At 40.2% G+C, this 27,852-nt stretch overlaps 1 protein-coding gene across 1 annotated transcript; it reads right to left on the bottom strand.

Annotated features, from left to right (window-relative positions):
- Positions 1 to 155: 155 nt before the first annotated feature.
- Positions 156 to 27,852, bottom strand: si:ch73-60h1.1 (calcium/calmodulin-dependent protein kinase type IV). The gene is made up of 11 exons (XM_034149746.1): positions 27,639 to 27,852; positions 23,719 to 23,797; positions 21,653 to 21,715; positions 20,832 to 20,914; positions 19,041 to 19,113; positions 14,645 to 14,735; positions 12,672 to 12,746; positions 10,175 to 10,250; positions 4,768 to 4,894; positions 4,124 to 4,276; positions 156 to 3,386 (listed from the first exon to the last, which is right to left on the bottom strand). Exons 1-11 carry the CDS (start codon positions 27,743 to 27,745, stop codon positions 2,847 to 2,849), a joined length of 1,467 nt encoding a protein of 488 aa, XP_034005637.1. The 5' UTR covers positions 27,746 to 27,852; the 3' UTR covers positions 156 to 2,846.

Here is a 27,852-nt window from a genome sequence, read left to right as displayed (position 1 = left end):
GAAAACACATCTAGTGTGTGTGCACGTGTGTGTGTGTGTGTTTTATCTGATCCGGATGGTTACTAATTCCTTTTCTTTATGGCGGTCATTTTTGACCGGGAACACCATGGGTGTTACAAAGTTGACTAAATCATCCAAAATGCAATGAAAGTGGTGATCAGCTATTGTATATGTTCAAATGTCTACTGTGAAGGATATCATAAAGCCTTAATGCAGTCGAATGTAAAACAAAAAATGTATGATTGATGAAAGTAGTAAATCGGTCAGATTTGACCCGAAGACAACAGGAGGGTTAAAAAGAAAAGCTTCTTTAAAATTGAGCATTTTATTTGGTGGCAGAGAACCTTTACTTCAGTTTGGTCCATCCTGGCCACCGTAGTTTTGTGTGTTTTTGTTTCCGGTGGGTTCAAGATTGATTGATTTCCAGTCTGATTTTCTTTATTATTATTTTGGAAGCCCCTGTACAAAGAGAGGTAGAACGTGTAGTCCAAAGGATTTCATTGAAAGGTTTACTTCGGTTCTTCAACTTGGACCCTATCTCTCCACGTTGTTATGTCTTGGGGATGACATTTTTTTGTTAATTTGCAGACTGAAGCTACGAAATGGGTTGCAATGTTATTGATCACTGTCACTGTCAATGTCCACTAAGAGTGCTTGTTTTTGCCCCTACCAGAGCAAGATGTCTAAGAATATTTGACAACATTAGGGAGAAAGGACCCATACAGAGAAATTAGACCCTTTCCCCCCGCTCTATTTGTAATTGTGTCCATCCCAATTTTGCTTTAAACATTTATTTACATGCACAAAAACCTACAGGAAAGAGCAAACCCCAAAATATTATTAAATGTAATAATTTAATCTTTATTTCTTTCTTTCCAAAATGTTGTCAGATGTTGTATACAACAAACTTGAAATGGATTTAATTTGACGGTGATTAATTTCCTGATAGGATTTCATTGCCTGGCTGCAGCACTCTCGATCAATACTGGACTAATATCTAGAATTGCTGCCCCCATTATACATTTAAACATGGGAAAATAGTTTCCAGGTTAAAAGATACCCTTTAATGACGAAAGTCAAATTTGGTATATTTGGGGGGTCTGAACACTGATTGTGTCTCTGGTCGGGCGGTAAAGTTGTCAGATATAATCTTAAAACCAAACTATGTACAGTGCAAACAGGAGATCATCATCACCACTGCTGATAAAAGTGTAAACAACACTGCGTTTTACTCACTAACACGACACTGAAATAAACACCGGATCTATCTACTCATTCGGCTGCAGAATAAATCCAGCGGGAGTCGCCAGTAAAGAGTAGAAAGGATTTAAAAAAAACAAAGCAGATCGTCTCTTCAAACTTTTCTCAGTCTCTTTGTCTGAAGCTGCCCCGACACTCAAAGAGATGCAGAAGCTGCTCTGTTTCTCCTCGTCCTTCACACCCGTGTCCATGCAGACATGTGTTTAATAATAAAATACAATCAGCTCCGTCCTGAGCATTCGAGGAAAAAGTCACCTTCTGTTTCCAAAAGAGGAAGAAACCAGAGTCTCTGTTTGTCCCATTTCAAGTACGAGGCAGAACTATTTCTTCATTGTATCCATCCGCCCAGTGCCTCAGTGCAGCGTCTCTGGTTTTACATTTCTGTTTTTGTGCGGATCAAACCTAAGACAGTGTAAACAAAGAGCCTTAAAGTCTCAAAAGTAAAGCCTTAATGGAAGTACCTCAAATTGCACTCTCTCTAATAACCAGCAGGGGGCAACCTTTCTGGTTCTGAAAAATGTCTATGAGAGTCTATGAGAAAATGACCTTGCCTCTTACTTGATAAATGATCCCAGTAAACATTTTCTTAATGAGTTTATGGTTCAAACCGCTAGTTTCTAGTGTTTATTAATACAGCATGATGTTTATTTTTTAAATGATGGTCCCATTTAGAGTAAAATAGACGATAAAGGAGCGGCCTTATGATTGAAAGGTCGCTACCACTTATTATAGAGACAAACAAGATATGTGGTTGAGCTACTGAGGTGTTGGTAGGTGTTTGAGCTGTTTTCCACTGCTTCCAGTATTTATGCTAAGCTAGGCTAACCACATCTGGACTAGGTCTGAACTTCTTACTATCAAAGTGTTTTAATTGGCATTTAAGTACAGGCCAAACTGATTTATTGTCGGTTTCCCAAGACCATGCTAGGTTAACATATTAAATTAATAAAGAGAGCACACATTTCCAAGAAAAATTGTCTCTGAGATCAAACTCTACATTTGCATGACATTTTTTTTCCAAATTCTCTGAGATTTAAGTCACAAATGTAAGGAACTATGGTTTATGTTTTTGTCGAAGATCCACATGGCTTCACTTTGCAAGGTCGGATCTTCACTTTACTCAGAAATGTATAATCCAGAATAGTTTTAAAATGTAGTTTTCTCATAAATGTGAGTGTTTATTCTCATAAATTGACCACTTTAATCTCAGAGAATATCCCTAAAAGGATTTTCTTGTCATATTCTCCCACACTCCCACCCCAAGGTTCCATATAACGACCTAAAAGGGCAATGTTCTTGCCTAGCTTGAGTAACTCGTAAGTCCCTTGAATCATGTCCAGCCTCCTTACTAAAAACCAGCAGCTCAACAATGAAGACTGAACAACTGTCCTGGCTGCGAAAACACCCAACAAACCCTCAAGTGTATCTGTTAGCACGTTAGCGTAGCTGCAGATATGGAAGTTTAATGTTAAACGTTAGCTCCGTTTGAAACAGAAGCTTTAGGTTCATTTGGTCCCTTTAAGTGATTTGAGATGTTTTTAGAGAAGAGGAAGATGAAGTTAAGTTTTTCTAAAAGCGATATGTGATCACTGGCAGGGGGCGGTCTTACTGGCAGGCTCCGCCCCCGGCATGAAGCCGTTGCTGAGGCTGCTGGTACTTGGAGGCGTGGCCATTGTGGCGTTGACCTTGGAACTGGGCTCGACCAATGAGAAGCTTTTCTGCTGCAGGCGGGGCTGAACTAGCATCGTTTTGGGGATGACGGACGCCTGTCGAATCCCATCGACACGGAGAGGTGGCCTGATAAGGGTGGGGCCTGTGGGTGTGGGGGGTGGGGCTGTTGGCGTGGGGGCGGGGCCCGTGGGCGTGGCTTCAGAGCTAGGGGGGGGCTCTGGGGTGCGTGGAGGAGACGGGGTGAGGGCACTTTGGTCGGAGGGCTTTGATTCGTCGTCCTGGTCTGGAGGCGGGGCTTCTTCGTCAGCGGGGGAGGGGCTTGTGGACTCTGGAGGCGGGTCTTGCTGCATGCTGCTCTGCCTCGACGTCCCTGAGCCCGGGATCTCACAGCTGTCGGTGCGACGCCGCGAGCTCTCGTGCATCCGACTGGTGGCCACTACGGCCTTCATGGCAGCCTGTTGACAGAAATACACGCTTCTATTAAACACTGTTTGGAAAATACTGAATGTCCTCTTCCAATATCAGAGTACACATGATAACAAAGGTATCCCAACTGTAGCTGTGTACATGACAGGATGTATGATTACCTAGAAGAGCATCAGAACTGTTTTAGGCATATGATAGCTATGTGATTAACATGATGATTCAGCCTCTATGGAGATAGACATATCATTTCTGACGTGGAGCTAATCTGAACTAAACATTGAATACTGCTTTGTATTCCTCCATCTTGTGACTGTGTAACTCCCTCTCTTGGATATCAGCATGTGAAGGACACTGTTCAGGAACTAGTTGTACCAAATGCTCTGTATGTGATGACTACTTCCATTCTTGAGAGGATAATAAATACATGTATCCTGAGATTGAAGCTCAAGCCGGTGACGAGTGATAATATTCTAACAAACACAAATGTAAACATTTTCTTCCTTCAAAAGACAACTTCCTCTAAGGTTGATTCAACAGATTTGCCTGTGTATTTTCTATTCGAGGCAACATTAACTGCCACAATGATTCTGTAGTATTCCTGGTTGACAGATTCTTAAAGTCTAAACACAGTGTTGAAGCTTAATGAACAAGAGGAATTATTTAACACACACACTTCATCTTCACACAGACTAACAGTATGTACGTTAAGAGTTGGATTTGAACTCTTTGCTGTTTCTCGCTTCTGCTGTCCGCACCAAGACCTCACCTTAAGTTTGCGGCGAGCGTTAAACTCCTGTAGTTTCCTCTGGGCGGTGTCCATGTGAGAGAAGCGGGCGGCTTTTCCGAGCACCCAGGGGTGCTGCAGGGCCTCCCGCACACTGAGACGCTTGTGAGGGTCGAGGACGATCAGCTTACTGACCTGCAGGGAAATAAACAGGGTCATTTAAACCAGGTCCAAGTGAAGCACCTCCAACAAAAAACCAATGGGTAACAATTGTGGAATAAATCTTTTAGATGGAAAAACTGACTCATAAATTGAGATAGAACAGACAGAAAGTGGGAAAAATGTACTCTATACAAGACTCAAAACAAAGACATTTGACTGGAACAATAGTTACATGTATCTTCAAGAATATATTAACATGAAGACATATCCCTAGCCTTTTATTTTATTTTTATTTTTGTATTGCCTTGCTGGCCTTTTGTTACATGATTGTAATGTTGTTGCCATGTATAATGTGACAATAACGATTTAAATTACAAAAAAAAAGACAGGTCCAAGTGAGCAAGAGCCCTCCAAGCATTCACCTACAAAATGTCACTAAAAGAGACTCAAAATGACCAAAAAGACACCGAAAAGGACCTGAAAAAGATGCAAAATGGCTGCAAATGTCCAGAGGAGGAACTCACCAGATCCTTGGCGTTGAGGGACACGTCGTCCCACCACGGAGACACAAACTCGTAGTCGCAGTTGAGGATTCGGCTGTACATGTACTGATCTCCCCTCGGGTCGAAGAAGGGCTCGAACCCACAGAGTCTGGAGAACAGGAAGTACAGTTCATGATATAACTGCTTTCAATATGTTACTTGTGGCTCACACAATGGCTGAATGACTTTACAAATGTCACAGTTATACAACATTATACGGATTATATGGCAAATCAGAAATAATTGTGTTGATCCATTTTCTAAGTCTTTCTCTGTCCATCAATGCTAATCTTCTGTTTTTTTATAATTTAATAATTGTTCTTTTTGCAAAACATTATGATTTGTGTTATTTTAACCTCTTTTCTATGGGCTCAGAACAGTCTCATAATACACACATGCACACAGAAGGATTCACACTTGTATTTCCGGATCCACACTTGTGTTTTTCAATGCACACACAAATTGTTCCGTTTCATATACATGTAAATAAAATACAAATACAGAAAAAAGTTTTACATAATGTATTTTTGATCCTCACATATTTGTTTTCCGTTTAAATCCCCTGAACCTGCAAACACAAACCGCTTTCTGTGCATGGATCGCTGTGCATTCGTGTGTGGGTTTTTTTAGACTCCCCTGACGGTGACCCGATTCGTACTTGTAATTTGTTCTATCTATAGCCAATCAGATGTCTCCTTCATTCTAAGCCAATCACATGAGCGCGTCCCCACGAGGGTATGATTTATTGCGTTCATGACACTTCATATAGCCTACGCATTTTGCGCTGTCCGGAGCAGGGTTTCCGCGGACAGAATTTATTTTACCGGACAAATTTGAAACTTACCGGTCATGTTTCAATAATAATAAGAAGAAGAAGAAGAAGAATTGTGTAGCAGAGTTTCCGTTAGCAGGTAATTACCGGACTATGACCGGATATGGCTAATAACACGGGAGTAACGGATCCTGTCTTTTCCTCTCTCCCTCCCTCTCTAAAACTTCACTCGCGTTTATGTCCATATCGATCAGATCCAGCTCTCCTGATCGGCCTTTATAGAAAGCACCGATCAAACTATTAAGAGTGAATATCGGCCGATAATGACCGGCGGGGCTCCCCCCGTTGACAGTTCACTGTCTAGCACTGGCTTCGTAGTGCACTGATCGATTAGGCTAAGCTAACCTGTAGCTGCTCCCTCCACACTCACAACAACTTCATACAGACATCAATAAAGCAGCTGTATTCGCCATACAGGAAACACACATTTAAAACGGTTTTGCCTGCCGTTTTTGTGTACACAAGCATTCATTAATGGTTCGGAAAGTGGCACTGTACCTTAATAATATAAAGGATTGTATTTGCGTGCATTTCCTGTTCGAAAAGTGGCAATGTACTGAGAGTGGAGGTGTCCTGAGATTAGCGCCTGCAGGCAGGCTCCATGGACCTGTCAGCTCCGGACAGCGCAAAATGCGTACATGAAGCGCTACGTCATGAACGCAAGAAATCTACCCTCGTGGGGGCGCGCTAATGTGATTGGCTTAGAATTGAGGAGACATCTGATTGGCTATATATAGAAAAAATTACAAGTACGAATCGGGTGACCGTCAGGGGAGTCTCAAAAAACCCACACACGAATGCACAGCGATCCATGCACAGAAAGCGGGTTGTGTTTGCAGGTGCAGCGGTTTTAAACGGAAAACAAATATGTGAGGATCAAAAATACATATGTAAAACTTTTTTCTGTATTTGGATTTTATTTACATGTATATGAAACGGAACACATTTGTGTGTGCATTGAAAAACACAAGTGTGGATCCGGAAATACAAGTGTGAATCCTTCTGTGTGCATGTGTGTATTATGAGACTGTTCTGAGCCCATACTTTTCCTTTCTCTTTCTTGATCCTCCTTAGCAACGGTCATTACAGTCCTTGACAGGGATCTGTTCTACTGGATTAACAACGTGTTACATGTTCTGAATCGACCAATCAGAACTTTATTTAGCCTCCGTATTGTTTATGGTTGAATGTGGGCCGCGAAAAAAAATTCGATTCTTAAAGTGGACCTATCATGCTATATTTGAATAATATATTGTAGGGCCATACCTATATAAAACATGTCTGTGAAGTTTTTTTTTCAAAATACCAAACAGATCATGCATTTTAGCCATGCCTCATTTCGCTCTATTTGCTGTATTGCCCTGTTTTTGCAAGGGCTGATTCTGTGGCAAATAGAGTGGCGAAGTCACGCCCACTTACTTCCGGGTAATGGGACCTTATTTCGGAAAAATTATGCATTGAAGTCAATGGGGAGAGAAAACTTATCTTTCGATCCCGTTTGAATTGTGCCATGAATTACACATATGATGTTTGTCAATCTTAAAAAATAATTTCCATGTAAAAAAAGTCACAGTTTGTCGAAAAACTGTTGAAATATAAGACTATGAAAAATACGTAACTAGAAAGACTACAAATCCCAGAGTCGCGTAAGTGATGTCACAATTGTTTTCCTCCACCATTCAGATACCTAAGATCAGCGCAATATAGATATAATCTATCTATATGGCGCTGGCTAAGATAAGATAACTTTAACAAGATGCCTGTGTGCTTAGTACCAGGTTGTTATTATACCAGCAATGGGTCTTGCTCGTTCTTTTGCTTCCCGTCTGATGAAAGGACCAGGAGTTGCTTGATCAAGTTAGCTACCTAGCTAGTAGCTAGCACGTTAGTTAGCATTACAGCCTTGTCATTTTTATTAGCCTTAACATGAAGTAACATTAAGTAACCCAAAATGTTAAACAGTAAGAGTAGTAGTCATATTTCGTGAACCCTTTGAATAGTACTGTCACCGGTGTGATCATTCTATAATACACCATTTAAGCCCGGGGGAGAAATGCTAACGCTAACGTTAGCATCGGCGATCTTCTCTACTTCATGCTATCTGCACAAATGGTTGACATTAAACATTAAAACGACCAGGCAGTTCAGAGCGAATCAAAGGAAGGCAGGCAGGCAGCTTTGCATGACATTCTTCAGGACGTGTTTCATTGTGGTGATAGTGGGGAAGTCAATCGTTTTGTTGACAAGACAGTAGTGACGGCCATCTTGGTGACGTGTGTTGTTGACCAGAGATGTAGTTCATTGAGCGTTTCACACAAACAAATGTGTTACTTCACAGTTTTACGACAAATATTTTTCTTTTTGACTTGCAAAATTATCTTTTAAATTGACAAACATCATATGTGTAATTCGTGGCACAATTCAAACGGGATTGAAAGATAATCTTTCTCTCTCCATTGACTTCAATGCATAACTTTTCCGAAATAAGGTCCCATGGGGCTCAACCGGAAGGGGAGGGACTTCGCCACTCTATGAGCTGCAGCTGACCACGCCCCCCTGCAAAGGAGGGGGGTGAGGCACGAGCGTCATGTTACCATGCTGTTACCATGCTGTTACCATGCTGTTACCATGCCACGGCAACCTCTCATTCCCCTGATAGGTGGAGAGTTGCCCATATAGGCGGAGCTCCTTGTTTCTGACGTCAGAGATATTTCAAATCTGTATCAGTTTTTATCAGATCCGTTGCAGCCCCGTTTTTAGAGATTTGGGTATGGAGGAAAAGAGAGAGGGTTGTGTTTTCTGACACATGGTGAGTTCCCTGACACACCGGGGACACATATTCATGTATAAAAGACGTACAAAAGTGCATTTTGCATGATAGGTCCCCTTTAAGTGGGCTCTGAGTTGAAAAAGGTTGGGAACCGCTGCTCTGTAGAATTGACATGTAATATTCTTATTAGAAATCTAATTTAGACCATGGGATAGTGGTGCACTCCACCCTCTTGTGGCCGAAACGAGTACTACAAAAATAAAGACACAAAAAGTTCCTTTAGTCAATTTTTACAGTTTTTTTTAAAAGGAATTAAAAAAGATTATCCAGCAACCAGATTTCATTTTTTTCTCATCTGACTCTCTGGGCTTCTGTGACATTATTACTGAGTGATCAGAACATTTCCGCCTGTACACCGACATTAAGTCATTATCGACAGTAAACCCATTTATAGTCTCCATTAACACATCCAGTTCATGTCTGAGGAAATTGATAAACAGGAAGCTGTGTTTCTCATTACTACTGAGATCTGTCAGCACAAAATAAATATTCACTAGACTGTCCTCTGTGTCTGTACTGCTGTCCCCATATTGCTGCTATTTCATGTTTGTTTTCTTAAATTGGCATGTCTTCGTATTGTGAGTCTCTATGTTGCATAGGTCCCCTAGTATACTCTTATTGAACAATAACACATCTGTCTAGAGAATTCAGATGATAATATAATATCTCTGGTGCATTTATAGCCAAATATATACAGTATATAGTTGCACAATTAATTGATTTGATAAAAATGTGTGCAATATTCAAATTGAAGAAAGCAGGAGAGATATTTCAAGCTACAAATTGTATTCTAAAGACGTAAGAAACACTTTTGTTTGGGACAGATCCTCTTAAATAAATTACACCCTAATAATTTAATATATTTTTCAATGGTAATGAGAATCATGATGCAAAAATCCTTGCAATATTGTGAATTACTGTATATAGATATTGAAATATCAGCCAAAATAATCACAATTGGTTATTTGTTTATGTTAATTAATGTGCACTGTCCCTCTTAAGTAAACTAATAAAATCACTGTTATGAGACAGACAGTGAAACCCAAACAAATAATTTAACATATTTTTCAATGGTAATGAGAATTATGATGCATCGGTTATTTGTTATGTGCACTGTCCCTCTTAAAGGTCCCCTATTATACTGTTTTTCATCAATATATTATAGGTCTCAGATATATACAGAACCTGTCTCTGATTGGCTGAAACACCAAACAGATCTTTGCAGCATCCCATAATCCCCTCTGTTTCAGCCCTGTTTCCAAAGTGCTGATTCTCTGTCTGTTACTTTAGATGAAAATAAGGAGCCCCTCCCCACGCCCCTCTGAGAGATATTTGGTTAAAAAGAACACAATGGTGCTCTAGGAAGAGATTCAGGTGATAAGGTGTGGGGGGGGGGGGGTTACCTTGGTTGGTGATTGGCTAATGGTTACACAAGACAAAACATGGTTATGACATCACAAAGTGGCCAAAATCTGATCAGCTCATTTTCAGACAGGTTTTTATATAACATTCAGAGTCTCTTTACACAGAGGGGACACATGTTGATGTAGAAGAGACATGAAGAAGAGGGGACACATGTTGATGTAGAAGAGACATGAAGAAGTGGATTTTGTATAATAGGGGACCTTTAAGCAAACTAATAAAATCACTGTTATGAGACAGACAGTGAGCCCAAACAGACGGAGTGATTAATCCTGAATGTTTCTTGGAGGTGTGATTGGACTCACAGGATGTAGAGGATGACGCCCACCGACCACATGTCCACTTCGGGGCCGTACGCGTTCCCTCGCAGGATCTCCGGAGCTACGGGTGTAGAGAGAGAGAAGAGCCCGTTAGATGCCAGATGGCCGACAGAAGCTCCAACTGAGAGTAATGTGAAATCCCACAGAGCAGCGGGTGCAGTGAACGCATCGCTGCAGCCGCTGTCGGACATAAAAGCAACAACACAGGTCATTGAACACATCTCCAGCTGATATGATACGGTACTTCAACTAAAAAACACTGTTACTGGTACTTCTGATGTGTATTTTTGTAAATTGTAATTTGTGTAATTTCTATTTTTATCTTTAATATTTTATTCATGCCTCTTAATTAATATTTTGCTATTTTTGGCTGTTCACTTTTGCTTTAACAATGAGCATTTCCCCTCTGTATGAAGATTTTCAGATTCTGATTCTGACTATCATCGTTGGGGCCGAGTTAAAGTAAAGTGGGGGTGTGAGATTAGTAGAAGGCAATTGGGAAGAAGTGGTCTATCTTAAACCTATCCTCTCTTTAGCCACCTGAGGTAAGGTGAACAACACATTTACAAAAAGCACGCACAGAGAGGCTGTTAGTAACAATTGTAATAACTAAAACATGAATTCAAATGATTTATTAAACAAAGCTACGGTGGCAAACGCGCCTCAACGGCCCGAAGCATTACCATTAGGAGAAACGCGCTGCACATGTTTCGTCAAGATGGTGGATGTTTTCTAAGAACTACATAATTAAAGGGGCTCTTTACTCCTTTTTGGGTGGGGTTTTATCTTTCCTGTAGTGTGTTATATCGTTTTTGTGCATGTTAATGGTCTGAAAATTACAATTCCATAGAGTTTCTCTCCCACACACTCCCCCCTGCCTGAAACGCCTCCATTGGACCCCTTTGTTTACTTCCGTAACATAATGACATCTATATGTAACTCTCGCACTTCTATTGGCTAGTGCTCCTACGTGATAGGCTAAGGGGCGGGACATCTCTAAGCGGTTGACCAATCACAACAGAGCCGGCCAGCTAACCAATCAGAGCAGACTAGGCTCTGGTTTCAGACAGAGGGTGAAAAGAGGTGCTGCAGCACAGGCAGTATGAGAAAAATAAAGAGCTTTTTGAACATTAAAGCACGGAGACATGTAGAGACACTACATACTGATATACACCTGAACATCAGCAGGAGAGGACTCTTTAAAGTAGAGACACTACATACTGATATACACCTGAACATCAGCAGGAGAGGACTCTTTAAAGTAGAGACACTACATACTGATATACACCTGAACATCAGCAGGAGAGGACTCTTTAAAGTAGAGACACGACATACTGATATACACCTGAACATCAGCAGGAGAGGACTCTTTAAAGTAGAGACACTACATACTGATATACACCTGAACATCAGCAGGAGAGGACTCTTTAAAGTAGAGACACTACATACTGATATACACCTGAACATCAGCAGGAGAGGACTCTTTAAAGTAGAGACACTACATACTGATATACACCTGAACATCAGCAGGAGAGGACTCTTTAAAGTAGAGACACTACATACTGATATACACCTGAACATCAGCAGAAGAGGACTCTTTAAAGTAGAGACACTACATACTGATATACACCTGAACATCAGCAGGAGAGGACTCTTTAAAGTAGAGACACTACATACTGATATACACCTGAACATCAGCAGGAGAGGACTCTTTAAAGTAGAGACACTACATACTGATATACACCTGAACATCAGCATGAGAGGACTCTTTAAAGTAGAGACACTACATACTGATATACACCTGAACATCAGCAGGAGAGGACTCTTTAAAGTAGAGACACTACATACTGATATACACCTGAACATCAGCAGGAGAGGACTCTTTAAAGTAGAGACACTACATACTGATATACACCTGAACATCAGCAGGAGAGGACTCTTTAAAGTAGAGACACTACATACTGATATACACCTGAACATCAGCAGGAGAGGATTCTTTAAAGTAGAGACACTCCATACTGATATACACCTGAACATCAGCAGGAGAGGACTCTTTAAAGTAGAGACACTACATACTGATATACACCTGAACATCAGCAGGAGAGGATTCTTTAAAGTAGAGACACTACATACTGATATACACCTGAACATCAGCAGGAGAGGACTCTTTAAAGTAGAGACACTACATACTGATATACACCTGAACATCAGCAGGAGAGGATTCTTTAAAGTAGAGTCACTACATACTGATATACACCTGAACATCAGCAGGAGAGGACTCTTTAAAGTAGAGACACTACATACTGATATACACCTGAACATCAGCAGGAGAGGACTCTTTAAAGTAGACACACTACATACTGATATACACCTGAACATCAGCAGGAGAGGACTCTTTAAAGTAGAGACACTACATACTGATATACACCTGAACATTAGCAGGAGAGGACAGTCCTGCTGGTGTTATCACAGATAAACTCACCGCAGTAGCCCGGCGTGCCACAGACCGTCTTCATGGTCACCTGATCATCGATGATTTTGGAAAGACCAAAGTCGGCTGTAAGAGAGAAAAAACATTCCTCCGTTAATTTGAAAAAAAAACATATGATTCATCGTTCCCCTCGGCTGTTGAAAAGCTGTTTCTTGCACTGAGGTGTTTCTGCAGTTTCTATTTAAAGTGAAATGAGGGCGTGAAGAGGAGCAGAGTAAAGTAAAGGGAAGTGTTGGTGAGAAAGAGGAGGCTGAATGTGATCTTCCTCCATCTGTAGACGCTCGCTGCAGGCAGACCATCTGGAGGCAGATCCGCCTAATAACTGGACCTGATAATGAGTCTGTTATCTTATATATTCTCTTTGTGTTCAAACTGAAGGACAGGACATGATGCTGCGTTCAGGTTCTGTCATTTTTATAACTTTGGCATGCATTGAAGATATGAAAAAAGGGGTTCATTATGACTCGTCCTTAAACACTGCAGAGCCCATACCGTGTTCCAGTTAGTGTTCACTTCCTGTCTGCCTTCTTCTGCTCATTTATCTGACGTCCAGCGCTCCGTCTTTTAACCTCTTTTCCTTTCTCTTTCTTGATCCTCCTTAGCAACGGTCATTATAGTCCCTGACAGCGTACTGTACTACTGGATTAAAGGTCCCCTATTATACTGTTCTTCATCAATATATTATAGGTCTCAGATATATACAGAACCTGTCTCTGATTGGCTGAAACACCAAACAGATCATTGCAGCATCCCATAATCCCCTCTGTTTCAGCCCTGTTTCCAAAGTGCTGATTCTCTGTCTGTTACTTTAGATGAAAATAAGGAGCCCCTCCCCACGCCCCTCTGAGAGATATTTGGTTACAAAGAACTCAATGGTGCTCTCGGAGGAGATTCAGGTGATAAGGGAGGGTGGGGGGGGTTACCTTGGTTGTTGATTGGCTAATGGTTACACAAGCCAAAACATCGTTATGACATCATAAAGTGGCCAAAATCTGATCAGCTCATTTTCAGACAGGTTTTTATAAAAATGGATCAGGACAAAAAGTGAGAGAATCTTTGTTCCTGAAACTTTCAGAGTCTCTTTACACAGAGGGGACACATGTTGATGAAGAAGAGACATGAAGAAGAGGGGACACATGTTGATGTTGAAGAGACATGAAGAAGAGGGGACACATGTTGATGTTGAAGAGACATGAAGAAGAGGGGACACATGCTGATGAAGAAGAGACATGAAGAAGAGGGGACACATGTTGATGTAGAAGAGACATGAAGAAGAGGGGACACATGTTGATGTTGAAGAGACATGAAGAAGAGGGGACACATGTTGATGTTGAAGAGACATGAAGAAGAGGGGACACATGCTGATGAAGAAGAGACATGAAGAAGAGGGGACACATGTTGATGTAGAAGAGACATGAAGAAGAGGGGACACATGCTGATGAAGAAGAGACATGAAGAAGAGGGGACACATGTTGATGTTGAAGAGACATGAAGAAGAGGGGACACATGTTGATGTTGAAGAGACATGAAGAAGAGGGGACACATGTTGATGTAGAAGAGACATGAAGAAGAGGGGACACATGTTGATGTTGAAGAGACATGAAGAAGAGGGGACACATGTTGATGTAGAAGAGACATGAAGAAGAGGGGACACATGTTGATGTAGAAGAGACATGAAGAAGAGGGGACACATGTTGATGTAGAAGAGACATGAAGAAGTGGATTTTGCATAATAGGTGACCTTTAAAAACGTGTCACATGTTCTGAATTGAGTATTCAACTAAGCCGTGTAATAAGACTATATATATAATGTTTCTGTTATCTCCAGATGAATTGTAGTGGTGTCACATTTACTCATGTCCTGTTACCCTTATGGATGAATCTTTAACAGAGATTTACATAACATCAGATGCGTGTTGTTGCAGTTAAAGTCTCATGAGGGTGAAGGTGTTTATTTTTGTTACCGATCTTCAGCGGAGCGTCCAGCGACAGATCAGCGTACAGCAGGTTCTCTGGTTTCAGGTCACGATGCACCACGCCGTTCTCATGGAGATACTGGAACACACAAACACACAAACACACACAGTTTAATGCAGAATTAACACTGACTTAACATTAATATTCCACTATTTTCACTGGTCTTGTAACCCTTTTTTCCCGAATTTAGTATTTTGTTTTCCAATTAAAACATGTGGGATATGGGTTAATGCCAATATTTTATTCAGCTTTAACAGCATTCTTTGGACAGATAGACAGGACATTCAGAATATGCTCTCAATCGTTTTTTCACCGCAGTTTGACCTCTTGGTTATTTCTGTCGTCGCAGTCCTTTGTCATACATGGCCAGAAAAAGAAAACACAATTTTGTTTTGATGACAATACATTCATTTCTTAGTGAAAATGCACTGATTGAAACACAAGTAGTTTTTCTTCTTTTGTCATGGCCAAGAGCCAGACCATGACAAATATGATGAAAAATGATCTATTTGTGGGTGTAGTTTTTACTTTAAAGGGCAAACCTGTCGGACTGTCATGATGAGGAGGTTTAACATTTATCAGGAAATGTACGGCTGCATGTTACTGTAACAGGAATATTATTTGAACAGTCATACGCATTTTTTTCTCCAACCATTTTCCATGTGAGCACTTAGCACAAATGGGGTTATTTTTCAAACTAATTGTCAAAAACCTGACTATTTTGTGCAAGTTAACATAGAAACAGCAGTGTTTTTTACACTTTGTGTGTGTGTGTCTGTGGAGGATTTGGCAGGACGGACTGACAGATGGCGTCTTTCTCCAGCTCCCAGCATGCCCTGCTGCTCTCTTCACTCTCACTTCCTGTCCTCAGATCAGAGTCCGAGAGGAGGTTTTATTTTCTGGAAACACTTTGTGAGGCGACCAAATAATTTCAAACGTTTTTTTTGGAAGGAAGCATCTCACATTGAAATAGTTATACTAAAAAACTGGATGAAAGTTTAAAAAAAGCTGAAGGCTGGTAAGATTTTTGAATTTAATAGAAAATAATATTAAGTGTACATTCTAAAATAATTGTCTCTGTTATAATTGTCTGTTATAACCCTGAGAGATTTGCAATGATTTTCCATATAAAATGTATTTGTTTAAACTGTGTATTATAATCAAGCTTTTCTTGGATTTAAATTGTATCTATTTGTGAGTTTCATTAGAAGACATTTATTGGGAAATATTAGAAGCAGACATAAGCAGTGGAAGCTTTTCTGCTTTCTAGTCTTTCTTGAAAAAATTAAAAATCTATCAAACAAGAGTCTGATATCTCGTTTTCTCCGCAGCTAACATGTCAAATTGTAATCTTTTATTTGTCTCATTTACATATTGCTCACGGAGAAAACCTGAAAATGAATACTCGAGATGCCCTTAAGTTGCAGCTCTGCTCTGCTTAACGACAGTCTGCTCTTCACTGATAGTGAAACTGTGAGAAAATAAGAGCCGTCCCATCGCGGGGGTCACGACCCGAGTCAAAAAAAATATGTTGATGCGTTCAGGGGCTGTAGGATGCTTCTGCGCCACAGATTAATGCCACACACACACATGTGATACAGCAAATACAACTGTACTGTAATCCTAGTACACACACACACCTACACTCACACACAAAGACACACACACACACACACACACACACACACACACACACACACACACACACACACACACACACACACACACACACACACACACACACACACACACACACACACACACACACACACACACACACACACACACACACACACACACACACACACACACACACACACAGGCGTATGTTTCTCTGCGTGGTGGATGTAGGTCAGCTGTGGTCAGAGTGTGTTTATATTTTAGTGCGTATTTATTTGTTCGTGTGTGTGTGTGTGTGTGTGTGTGTGTGTGTATTAATCCTCTCTGGTTTTAATCTGTTCAGCAGCAGGATGGAAGCTGCTGTTGTATAAGAGACCTGCAGCTGCTGCACGCCACTGCTGTTTGCAACTACGCTGCTGCCAGCAACACCTGCAACTCACTAACGCAACTAAAGAAACTCCAGCAACCAACTACGGCAACTTACTTCTGCAACCACTGCAACTACAGCAACCATCTACAGTAACCAACTACAGCAACACCTGAACCAACTAATGCAGGTTAAAGAACACCTGCCACTCACTTCAGCAACTTCTACAACAGCAACACCTGCAACTCAGAACTGCAACTGAAGAAACTACAGCAACCAACTACAGCAACCAACTACAGCAATATACTTTTGCAACTCCAGCAACTAACTACAGCAACTTACTTCTGCAACCACTGCAACTACAGCAACCATCTACAGTAACCAACTACAGCAACACCTGAACCAACGAATGCAGGTTAAAGAACACCTGCCACTCACTTCTGCAACTTCTACAACAACAGCAATACCTGCAACTAACTAATGAATTTTCCGCAAACACCGCAACACAGGCAACTAACTATCACAACTACAGCAACAACTGCTACTTATTAATGAAACTACAACAACTACAGCAACCAACTACAGCAACATCTGCAACTAACTAATGAATTTACCACGACCAAAGCTACAGTACACAGGCAACTAACAACTGCAACTACAGCAACAACTTACTACTGAAACTACAGCACCTCATCACTGCAACAAACTATTGCAGCTCAAGCAACTAACAACAGAAACTAAGGCAACACCTGGCAGGGAAACACATAAATTAATTAAAAAATAAATAAAATATATACATAAATCAATATACACTGAATTGAAAAACATAATAATCCAGTATAGAAGGTTTGTCAAGATACGTTAAATCTCATTTTGGTTTTATAAACACATCATCAACTGAAATGATCACCACTTCTTGAATCAAATACAGTTTTCTTTTTCTGTAACTGTACAGTACATTCAACCATTTTGGGCCCAGATAAACAGTGCAGTGTTGTGTAAGCATGTCAGTGAACGCCTCGTTACATGCTGACATTTAAACTTTCAGGTTTGATTAACTCGGCCGAGAAACAGAACGACTGTGAATCATTCTCTGGAGGAGGAAGAACTCCTACACCACAAAACAAATCTGCTTCTGAACAGACTGCCGATAGAGCCCATACATGTTCATAATGAACCTTAAAGGAACAGTACAGCATTAAGTGAACCTTAAAGAAACAGTACAACATTAAGTGAACCTTAAAGAAACAGTACAACATTAAGTGAACCTTAAAGGAACAGTACAACATTTAACTAAGAAGAACTAGAAGCTAACCCAAAGCTAACAAGGACTGGATGCAAATTCTGAACTGACTGTCTGAACCTAGATGCTAAAGAGAACTCGAAGCTAACTTTAAGTCAGCAGTCTGGACCTAAACGCTAACGAGAACATAAGCTAATTCTAAGTTTACTGTCTAGAGAGAGAAGCTAACATAGACCTAGGCTAACCCCAACACTAAAAAAGAACTACAAGGTAACCCTAAGTTAACTGTCCCAACCTAGAAGCTGAGAAGGACCAGAAGCTAACAAGACCTAGAAGCTAACTCTAGGTCAACAGTCTTGACCTAGAAGCACTAGAAGCTAAATCTAAGTTTACTCTCTGAACCTAGAAGCTAACCCTAACACGAAAAAAAGAACTACAAGGTCACCCTAAAATAACCGTCTGCCAACAAGAACAACAAGCCAAGTCTAAGTTAACAGTCCAGACATCGATTCTGACAAGAACTATTAGCTAGTAAGACTTAGAAGCTAACTCTAAGTTAACGAGAACTGGAAGCTAACCCCCACAGCTAGAAGAAGAAGAAGAAGAAGAAGAAGAAGAAGAAGAAGAAGAAGAAGACATACTTTATTAAAGACTAGAAATGAACTGAAAGAACTACAAGCTAACAGAAACTAGAAGCTAAGTCTTAGTTACCTGCATGGACCTAGAAGCCAACAGGAACTACAAGCTAACCCAAAGCTTAAAATAATTGCACTATTTCTATTCTATTTTATTGTATTTACTTGCACTGTTTTATCTGTCTAAGAACTACAATGTACAAATGACAATAAAAGTCTTGAATCTTGAATCTTGAAACTAACAAGAACTAGAAGCTAAAAAGTCCTCAGATCTGACAGCCTCTGTGCTGGTTTCGTGAAAGGTTTCCGACCTAAAAACATCAGTTTGAGAGAAGCTGGTTTATGATCGGTGTGCGAAGCAGCAGAGACTGAACAGAGATGGAGGAAGCGAACAGTAATCTAATAAACTGAGAGATGGATGGAGCTGGATCATCCACTGTGACTGTGATGAAGAACAGACACACAGACAGCGCTGGGTTTTCCTGACAGTGAGAACAGACACTGAACGCAGCTCTTACCGCCACAGCCTCCAGGATCTGTTTGATGACGTGAGCGGCGTCTCTCTCACTGTAATACCCTCGCTCCACGATCCTGCAGAAAAACATCAGCAAAAAATATCACATCAAGCCTAATTATTACATTTTCAACATCTATCTATCTATCTATCTATCTATCTATCTATCTATCTATCTATCTATCTATCTATCTATCTATCTATCTATCTATCTATCTCTTCTACTGAAGCCTTCCGAGTAAATCGCCAGAACGCCGACATCTCCTCATCACTCCACCGCTCCCATGTTTTCTTTTGTGTTGCCATAAGTTAGTCTCTCTCCGTTGGGCTAATGCTAATGCTAATAATGCTAATGCGAGGAAAATAAAATGGCGGCTTCACAAAACCTTTTCAGAGTTTTACGGGGCGTGGTTTGCAATCCGCCCAGCCAATCAGACATAGGAACCTTTTTCTCCCACGAAAGTACCTGCTCTCTAGCAGGGACTGAAAAGGGGGTGAAAAGGTTCTCATGAACTCATTTTAGTTCCGGATTGTTTTGGTGTGAACGCACATTTTCGGAACTATATCGGAACTATACTGGGAAAAGTACTCCGGTGTGAAAGCGCCTACTGTAAAGTGGTACCTTTTACCTCCATTGTCTGCTTCCTTATATATTCCACTTACTTTACTACTTTACTCAAAGCTGCAGTTACTAGTTACTTTACAGAATACACTTTAAGATGTTTCCAGGTCAAACATATGACAATAAACAAACTAGTACAGCTCAAAGATTTAGTTGATAATAGAACATTAATTAAATGAAACACACAAACATTTCATTATTTTCTATATGCTCGGGTTTTTTTTCACATTGTGGGATATGCCAATTATGAGCAGTGATTTTAAACATGTTCTTCTTGTGTGTGCACTGCAGGAATCCTGGATAATAGCAATTATGAGAAAGTGACTCAATCTGATGGAAAATTGTAAAAAGCTTTTTTTTATGTAAAGCCTAAAAAAAAACGAAGGCATGATTTTAAGCTGTGATAGCCATTGGTTTTCAATGGGGGTATTTCTGTACTTAACGCTCAGAAAATCTGTGATTGAGATTCATTACATAATTTGACAAAGTCACTTACATCGTTGCCATAATACTATGCTTTTAAAAAGACACAATTATCAAAAGATGAATAAGACAACAGTGTCCATGGTAAGGCAGAAGGGCTAAATGTCTAAAGGGCTAAATCAGGGGTGTCAAACTCAATTTCATCGCGGGCCAAAAAAGTGTAACTTTAAGACTATATAAATATTTAATATATATAAAATGATGTATTATATTACATTATTGCCTCTGCATTGGATTATTATCGGATAGGGTAATAACTTCATAATTAACTACGTCTGAAAGCAGAAGTCTACGGCAAATAATTGCAAGTCTCTTCGGTGAAAATGTCACAACATTATTTTAAAAGAAAAGCCAAATTCTGGAGAAAAAAAGTGACATTTGGGGGAAAAAGTAACGTTTTGAAAAAAAAGCTACATTTTGGAAAAAAAGCAACGTTTTGAGAAAAAAAAATCGAATTCTGAGAAAAAAGACATATTTTGAAGAAAAAAAGTCAAATTCTAAGAAAAAAAAGCATATTTTGAAGAAAATAAGTCAAATTCAAATAAACATATTATATTCTTTGCAAGCTCTTGAAGTCACGGGCTGGATTTGGCCCCCGGGCCTTGAGTTTGACACCCCTGGGCTAAATGCATTGATTATAATGCTATGGCTTCCATAAGGTTTATAAATATGTTTAATTACAGTGTTTACCTGTCAAACAGCTCTCCTCCCGTCACCAGCTCCAGAACCAGAGCGATGTCGGTGTCCGTCTCAAAAATGTCCTTCAGCTGGATCTGAGACGAAACAAGAGAAAAAAGGATGAATGAAATGAAAACACTCAATGATAATCATTAATTATATATTAGGAGATACATATATGTGTTGGGGAAATATTTTCCAAGGCCCATAACTTTGACCCAGTTTATCAGTTCATACTGTCCTGACTGAGCACACGCACCTGTGACCTTGGCTGCTGTGCTGTCAGTGTTTTGTCTCCCTGTTCCTGCCTGTTGGCGTCAGCTGATAGAGGTGTTATGATTCTATCTTGTTATGCACAATGTTGATTATTCTCTCTGAACTAGCTAAATACACGGGTCTGGGGTAGAGTTCTTCAGAATTGACGTGGCAACTCTACCGTGAAGTCAGAACCTCTGACTCTTTGACTTGTTTTGTGAATTCTCCGGCCGAAGCTCCTAAATAAACCCAACAGTGTTTGCCATCAAAGCTCCAGCTCTCCCCGTGTCTCCTTTGAGTCGGTGTCTCCTCCTGCATTGCTACACAGAAGTTTCCCCCACATATAGTATATAGTTTGAACATGTAACACGACTAAAAACATGTTTTGAATTTAGCTAATCTAAACCATCCAATGGACACAAGAAATTCTGTAAAAATGTGACTTTGTGTTCCCTGTTCCTCCAACTGATATAATTCTACATTATATTTATTTTTCGATATATATATATCATATACAAACATTGATTCATACATTATGATTAAGTGATTTATTACAGTGTGGTGAGGAATATACTTACAATGTTTGGATGGTGGAGACGCAGCAAGACTCCGATTTCCGTACGGACTATTTTCTTGTCGATCTGCGACAAAAAGAAACAACATGAGACTCAAAAACATTTGTTCCAACTCAGACAGGAGGTGAACACAAAATTGGCAGCAGAGCATAATTGTGTGACTTTTGAGAATCTGAAATAAACGTTTAAACACCAAAATAACACAAACTAAATATGTGATCGAGGCAGCAGAAGACCAGAAAGTCCAGTGTTTTGTGGGGTATGTTTCTGTCATATTTCATTCTTTATTCCACACCAGGCATTTTCTATTTGAGCTTGTATTTAATGTCCTTTTCTCTTGGCTCTTGTACTTATATAATTGTCCTTTTATGATGTGTTAATTTTAAAATGTGTCTAAATGCCTTTGATGTTTTATATATGGCACTTTGAATGTGGGTTTTTTGTAAGAAATGTGCTCTAAATATATATTTGCCTTGCTTTAGAGAGCATACTGTATAGAATAGAATAATCTAATGTCATTATACATGTACAATGAAAGAAAGAAAAGCTTCTCCCTTTTAAAAAGGTGCCATCAAAACAAAAACATCACAACATACGACAATAAATACACGCAGCATACATACTTAGGAATAAGGAATAAAGTGCAGTAATTATTTCAAGGGGTATTTAAAAAAATGTAATAAATAATATGTATGTATTTATAATAATGATATACGTTTATTGCACATGGAGGATGATTAAGGGGTATGAGTTCAGGAGTTTAGTGCAATGATGGCTCTTGGGGAAATGGATTCAGTTCCTCGTCCAAAGAGCTGCCTGACAGCAAGGTAAAGCTGTTCAAATTATTCTAAATATAGCGTACACTTAAAGGTCCCATGTCACGGCCATTTCTACTGATCATAATTCCATTGTTGAGGTCTACTAAAATAAATGTATATTGTGCAATGTTCCAAACTCACATTGGTTTCTCATACAGCATCTCTGTATAGTATGTGTATTCACTGGGTGTTTCTCAATCGCGAGTACGCTTGCTTGGTAGCACATGTCTGCCGAGCATCTTGCTTCAGAAGCGAGTCAAGAATACTTCCTGGCATTCGGAAAACGAAGTGTGGAACAGGCTAGCAAGTGTGCAGGTGTGCGTCATATGAGAGGCCCCGCCTTACATCTTCCGCCACAGATTTGGGGAAATTGGTCCGTGCGCAAAGCATTGTGGGGATTTTAAGACCGCGAAGTCTACTCATGTGCAGACTCGATATTTCTCCAAACGGAGTACGCCGGGCTCGGTAGATTTCCAAGTATACTGGAGATTGGAACAGTACTTCGGCGGGACTCGATGACGTAGTATGCTTGAAATAGTGGCTCTGAAGCAGCTTTACTCGAGATTGAGAAACACCCCCTCTCTGTCCTAAACGGCTTGTTGGAGCTCCTGCCCCCCCCCCCCTCCCTGTGAGCCCAGTGGCCGTCTGCGAGACAGCGAGACTGGGCACACACACACACCCGCAGCCTGGCTGGGAGTTTGTGTGTGTGCCCAGGCAGAGTTCCGCGGTGTCTCGCTGTCTCGCCGACCCCACACCAGTGAGCCAGCTCACAGTGTCCCGCTCCTCGCAGCAGCGAGCCTCGCAACGTCCCGCCGAGTGTGTGTGTGTGAGGAAGTCCGCGGATTGGTCCAAACGTAACGGCTCCGCAGATTACGTCGTTACGTCACTATACCCGAAATACGTCACTATACCCAAGAAGTAAACAATGGAAAAAGAGAAATCTCTAACGAGGCGTTCTGGGGCAGCATAGACAGGTCTTTTCTGTGTTAGAGTTTTACTCGCTACAGGGTGTACTTTGAGGGTTTGTGACTCTGCAGACCGTTTGGACGGGTAATAACCAGAAAAGCATGACATGGGCCCTTTAAGCTGATATTGCATTTTTTTTAGGTGTAATACACTGAATATGGAGAGGTACCCACTTTAAAACATCAAAGCCATCCCTTTCTGAAAGATTGAACACACATTTAGCAGATTGAGAACCAATAGGACAAAGATTTTCGACCAGGTTTTTGCATCGTGGCGTTCACTGACCGTTTTCTTGAGGACTTTTAGGGCGTAGGGTTTCTGCGTCTGTTTCTCCTCACAGCGATACACGATGGACGTCGCTCCTCTGGAAGAAAACACAAAGCAACAAAACACCAGTGTTAAATCTGACCTGCGTTTATATGTCCTACTTTCAGACAAGAAAGCAAGAATATAGAACTGTCAAACACTTTTAAAAAGGTCGGTCTGATGTCCTCAGAAAATGGGAAGGTCACGAAACTGCTGGATGGAAATTACATATTGATATATTTATTTCTACTTCTTTACTTCTTTTTCAATGGAGTCTTTGTGACTTTAAAGAGAGCATAGATCACAACAATTTATATATTTACTACGAGAAAGAAAGATGTTTGAGAAAGGGTTATCAATAACACATGTTTAAAATGAAGAAGTATGGCTTTTGTATTTACATTTTGAATGCTCTTTAATTGTTTTCAATTAATTTTTTATCGTGGATTTTAGTTTGGATGAACTAGACAGTAGATATACTGTAGATAGATAGATAGATAGATAGATAGATAGATAGATAGATAGATAGATAGATAGATAGATAGATAGATAGATAGATAGATAGATAGATAGATAGATAGATAGATAGATAGATAGATAGATAGATAGATAGATAGAAGTGAAAAAGTAACATGGTTGTAAGTAAAGTATTTTATTGAGAGTCTTCCACTGGAGGTAAACAGGAAGTAACTGAGAAGAAATACTAGTAGTAGGAAAAAACTGGATAAAGATAAGAGAATATTTGAATATGTGAGTGGTGGAAATAAGTTTATCTTATGCTCTTCTGTCATTTCTATCTTGATTTGCTCAAACGGCAATGAAACTCTTTGAATTTGCTCAAAGAAATGTAATATATTTTGTTGTAATTTCATGTAAATTTCTGATGTCTTTCTAACACATTTTTACGAGTAGCTTTCACACTAGATGTTTCTCTCGGGTATTTTTACCTAGAGTGTTTTTTCCCCAGTGTGAAGTAATTAGTAGCTTCCTTAGCAGTGGCGACATGTAGCTGTAATTACACGCTCATTTAAATGCACCGTGTAATTTGCTTCAATTTGAGGTTTTAATGATGATTCGAGATAAAGGTTTGAGGTATTTATTATCTTAAATTAAGAGCTTCCTCTCCACCTATACCTCACAATCACAACGGATAACAGGCTTTCTTTATTATTCATATTCTAGTTGTTTTAATTCTGCTCTCTGTTTGCAACAAATAATTAACATATTGATCGCAAAATAAAGTTATATTTATGCGAGACAGATTGGGGGTTATGAAGGTAAGTAAGTCCGATTTTTAGAAAGAGAGAAGAGACGGTCTCCTCGTCTTTCTCTGAGAAAAGTCGTGTTCACACAAATTCATCCTGATTGTGAAAGTGCTCCGAAGTGTGTGTGTGTGTGTGTGAAGTGTGTGTGTGTGTGTGTGTGTGTGTGTGTGTGTGTGTGTGTGTGTGTGTGTCATTCTGCTAGGACAGATGGAGGAAACAGATCTGTCTGTAAAGCAACCAAGAACACACACTCGCACCTACACACAAACACACTCACGCCTACACACACACTCATGCCTACACACACCCACACCCACACACACACTCACACACAGTGCTGGTCGGTCTCCATGGCAACAGGGCACCTGGTAACAGAGCTCACACGTTTGTGAATTCACTGCTGATATAATTTTGCTGTTTTCTTTCATGGAGCTGTTAATGTTGTTGTTGTTTACAGGAATAACAACAAACAACATGACGTGTGAACACTCACAGGAACAATAAACAAACAGCCAGCGGTTTGGTCACTTTTACCTGGAAGAACCACATCTGGGCGCTTTTCCTGTTTTAGGGACTAGTGAACTAGCAAAAGACGCCTGTTAGCGTGTTAGCTGCTAAAATGAATGCCATAGCTAACTTATTTTGGAATGCTAACGTTATTGTTAGCTGTGCAACGCCAGAAATTAGTCAGCATGTTAGCACTTTCTGTTTGGTCATCTCAAAGTGAATGGTTTGGTTTTATGAATAGTTTTTGGGTTATTTGTCTGAAATAACGTGTGTGGCTGACACAAGCTGAAGACTTTTTTTTATTTATAGAAAGTTTTGTCATAAAATCTGTCAGTAAATACCCCACTGGGGAAAACGGCGGTTGCTAACAAGTGTCTAAATGAGACGACTAAACATCATCACGCTCAACATTAGCCGCCTTTAGCTGAGCGGTGGTGACGTGAAGTCATGTGACCGTGCTGTAGTTCCTTTATAGCCCAACATTAGCAGCCTTTAGCTTAGCGGTGGTGAAGTGAAGTCATGTGACCGTGCTGTAGTTCCTTTATAGCCCAACATTAGCCACCTTTAGCTTAGCGGTGGTAAAGTGAAGTCATGTGACCGTGCTGTAGTTTCTTTATAGCCCAACATTAGCCGCCTTTAGCTTAGCGGTGGTGACGTGAAGTCATGTGACCGTGCTGTAGTTCTTTTATTATTATAGTTAGCTTTTTACTTCAAAAATCATAAATTGGTGTTAATATGTGAAGATTATGCTGCTGATCAAAACATATAAGTATTGGAATTGTTAGTTTGCCATAGAAATTATGTTCTGCAAAAACCTAAAACCCAATGGAAAAATCGTATTGGTTGTTGGAACAAGTGGCGATGCAAAATTCTGGGTTGTACAAAATACTTTTTGCTTCTTGTTGTGAAGGTTTTGAATTTATGTTGGCGGGCAAACAGTGGTACTTTAACTTCCACATCAACTTGTGACATCACTGGGCCGAAAATACTTTTTCCCATTGATATACTGTACATTGGGAAGAGACATCTGTTAAACAGTGAAACCTTTTTAAATGTATCCTTAGGCCCTAAAGTCGTAAAAAAAAAGTTATTTTGGCTTTATGCACCTGAACTAAAAGTGAACAAAGCCCCGCCTCCCACGCTGTATACAGTTCTCTTTAAACATCCATGGTGGCCACAGAGTTTATATTAAGTCATAAATTTGACCTCCATTTTGATTGAAAGTTGAAACATACATAGTTGCTGGGATTAAAGTCTAAATTTAAGAGAATAACATTTGCATTTATTCTGAGATTCAAGTCGGCCTACATTTCCACTAAAACTCACACATTTACGAAGAAAATACACTTTGATAACTACATTTAAAGTCTTACATTTACGAAAGAAACACCTGGATCGTGAAAGTGATACATTTATAAAGAAAAACAATATCACTTCACTTTTCAAGATTAGATCAATCTGCACGTTTTTGAAGTAATTTGGTAACATTATAGTTTTAGAGAATTTCTAATATTTATCTTTTACATATACAATCAATCAATAGGGGATGAGAATGTTTTTAAATGGTCTTCAAGGTATATTTATACAGACATTTTTAGAGGTAGTTATCAATGCCTTTTGGTCATTTTATAGGGTTTTTTGTTTTGCTCTGGACATTGCACATTCATTTATTCTATATTTATATGTCATGTTTTCCTATTGTGCAAATACATCTTTCTGAAAGCTTTTTCAAAAAAGTAATTGGGACAAAATTTGCCAATTCAAAAAGTGTTGGGCCCCCCAGTGTGTAAATGACAAACCTGTCTACAATGGACCCAATATGGTATAAACCAGGATCACTTATGTTGGAAACTCTGGTCCAATGGGGGGCCCATGCAACCTCAAACCCCCCCAGGCATGGGAGGTTCTAAGGGGGGGCCAACAGGGGCCAGTGCCCCTATAACACAGAGCTTGGACCCCCCTGTGGGCCCCTCCAAAAGATAACTCTATGATAATGCAATTCCTTTTATATACTAAATTACTGTGTTTTTTTGAGTAATGTAATTTAGTGGAAACTAAGGTAACATGGTGCAGGGTCCAATGGGGTCCCATGCTTCCTTAAACCCCCCCAGGTAACATGATGCAGACCTGCCCAGCTCGGAGCTCAGGGTGTAGAACTCCTCCACCGCCCCGTCCCGCCTCGACCCGTCCACCCAGAACTCCACCGGCGCAGAACCGGGCCGGGACGTCGGCATGGCTGACAGCAGATCTCCCCCTTCAGAAACACAAACAACCAGGAGCACCGAGTCCAAGATCACACCGGGACCGGGACCAGCACGTGACCCGATCAGATCCAGGAGCA

Source organism: Trematomus bernacchii, unplaced genomic scaffold (genome assembly GCF_902827165.1).
Source record: "Trematomus bernacchii unplaced genomic scaffold, fTreBer1.1, whole genome shotgun sequence".
NCBI lineage: Eukaryota > Metazoa > Chordata > Actinopteri > Perciformes > Nototheniidae > Trematomus > Trematomus bernacchii.
Note: the sequence above shows the minus strand (reverse complement) of the source record. Positions and strands in the feature narration are given on the sequence as shown.

Bases quoted from the DNA above. Each gene is read 5' to 3' on its own strand.
- si:ch73-60h1.1 (XM_034149746.1), bottom strand. From the start codon at position 27,745: ATGCCGACGTCCCGGCCCGGTTCTGCGCCGGTGGAGTTCTGGGTGGAC. The intron at 14,736-19,040 runs GTAAGAGCTGCG...TGTGTGTTCCAG, and splicing joins AGATCCTGGAGGCTGTGGCG to TATCTCCATGAGAACGGCGT. The intron at 4,277-4,767 runs GTGAGTTCCTCC...ATTTCCCTGCAG, and splicing joins CCCTCAACGCCAAGGATCTG to GTCAGTAAGCTGATCGTCCT.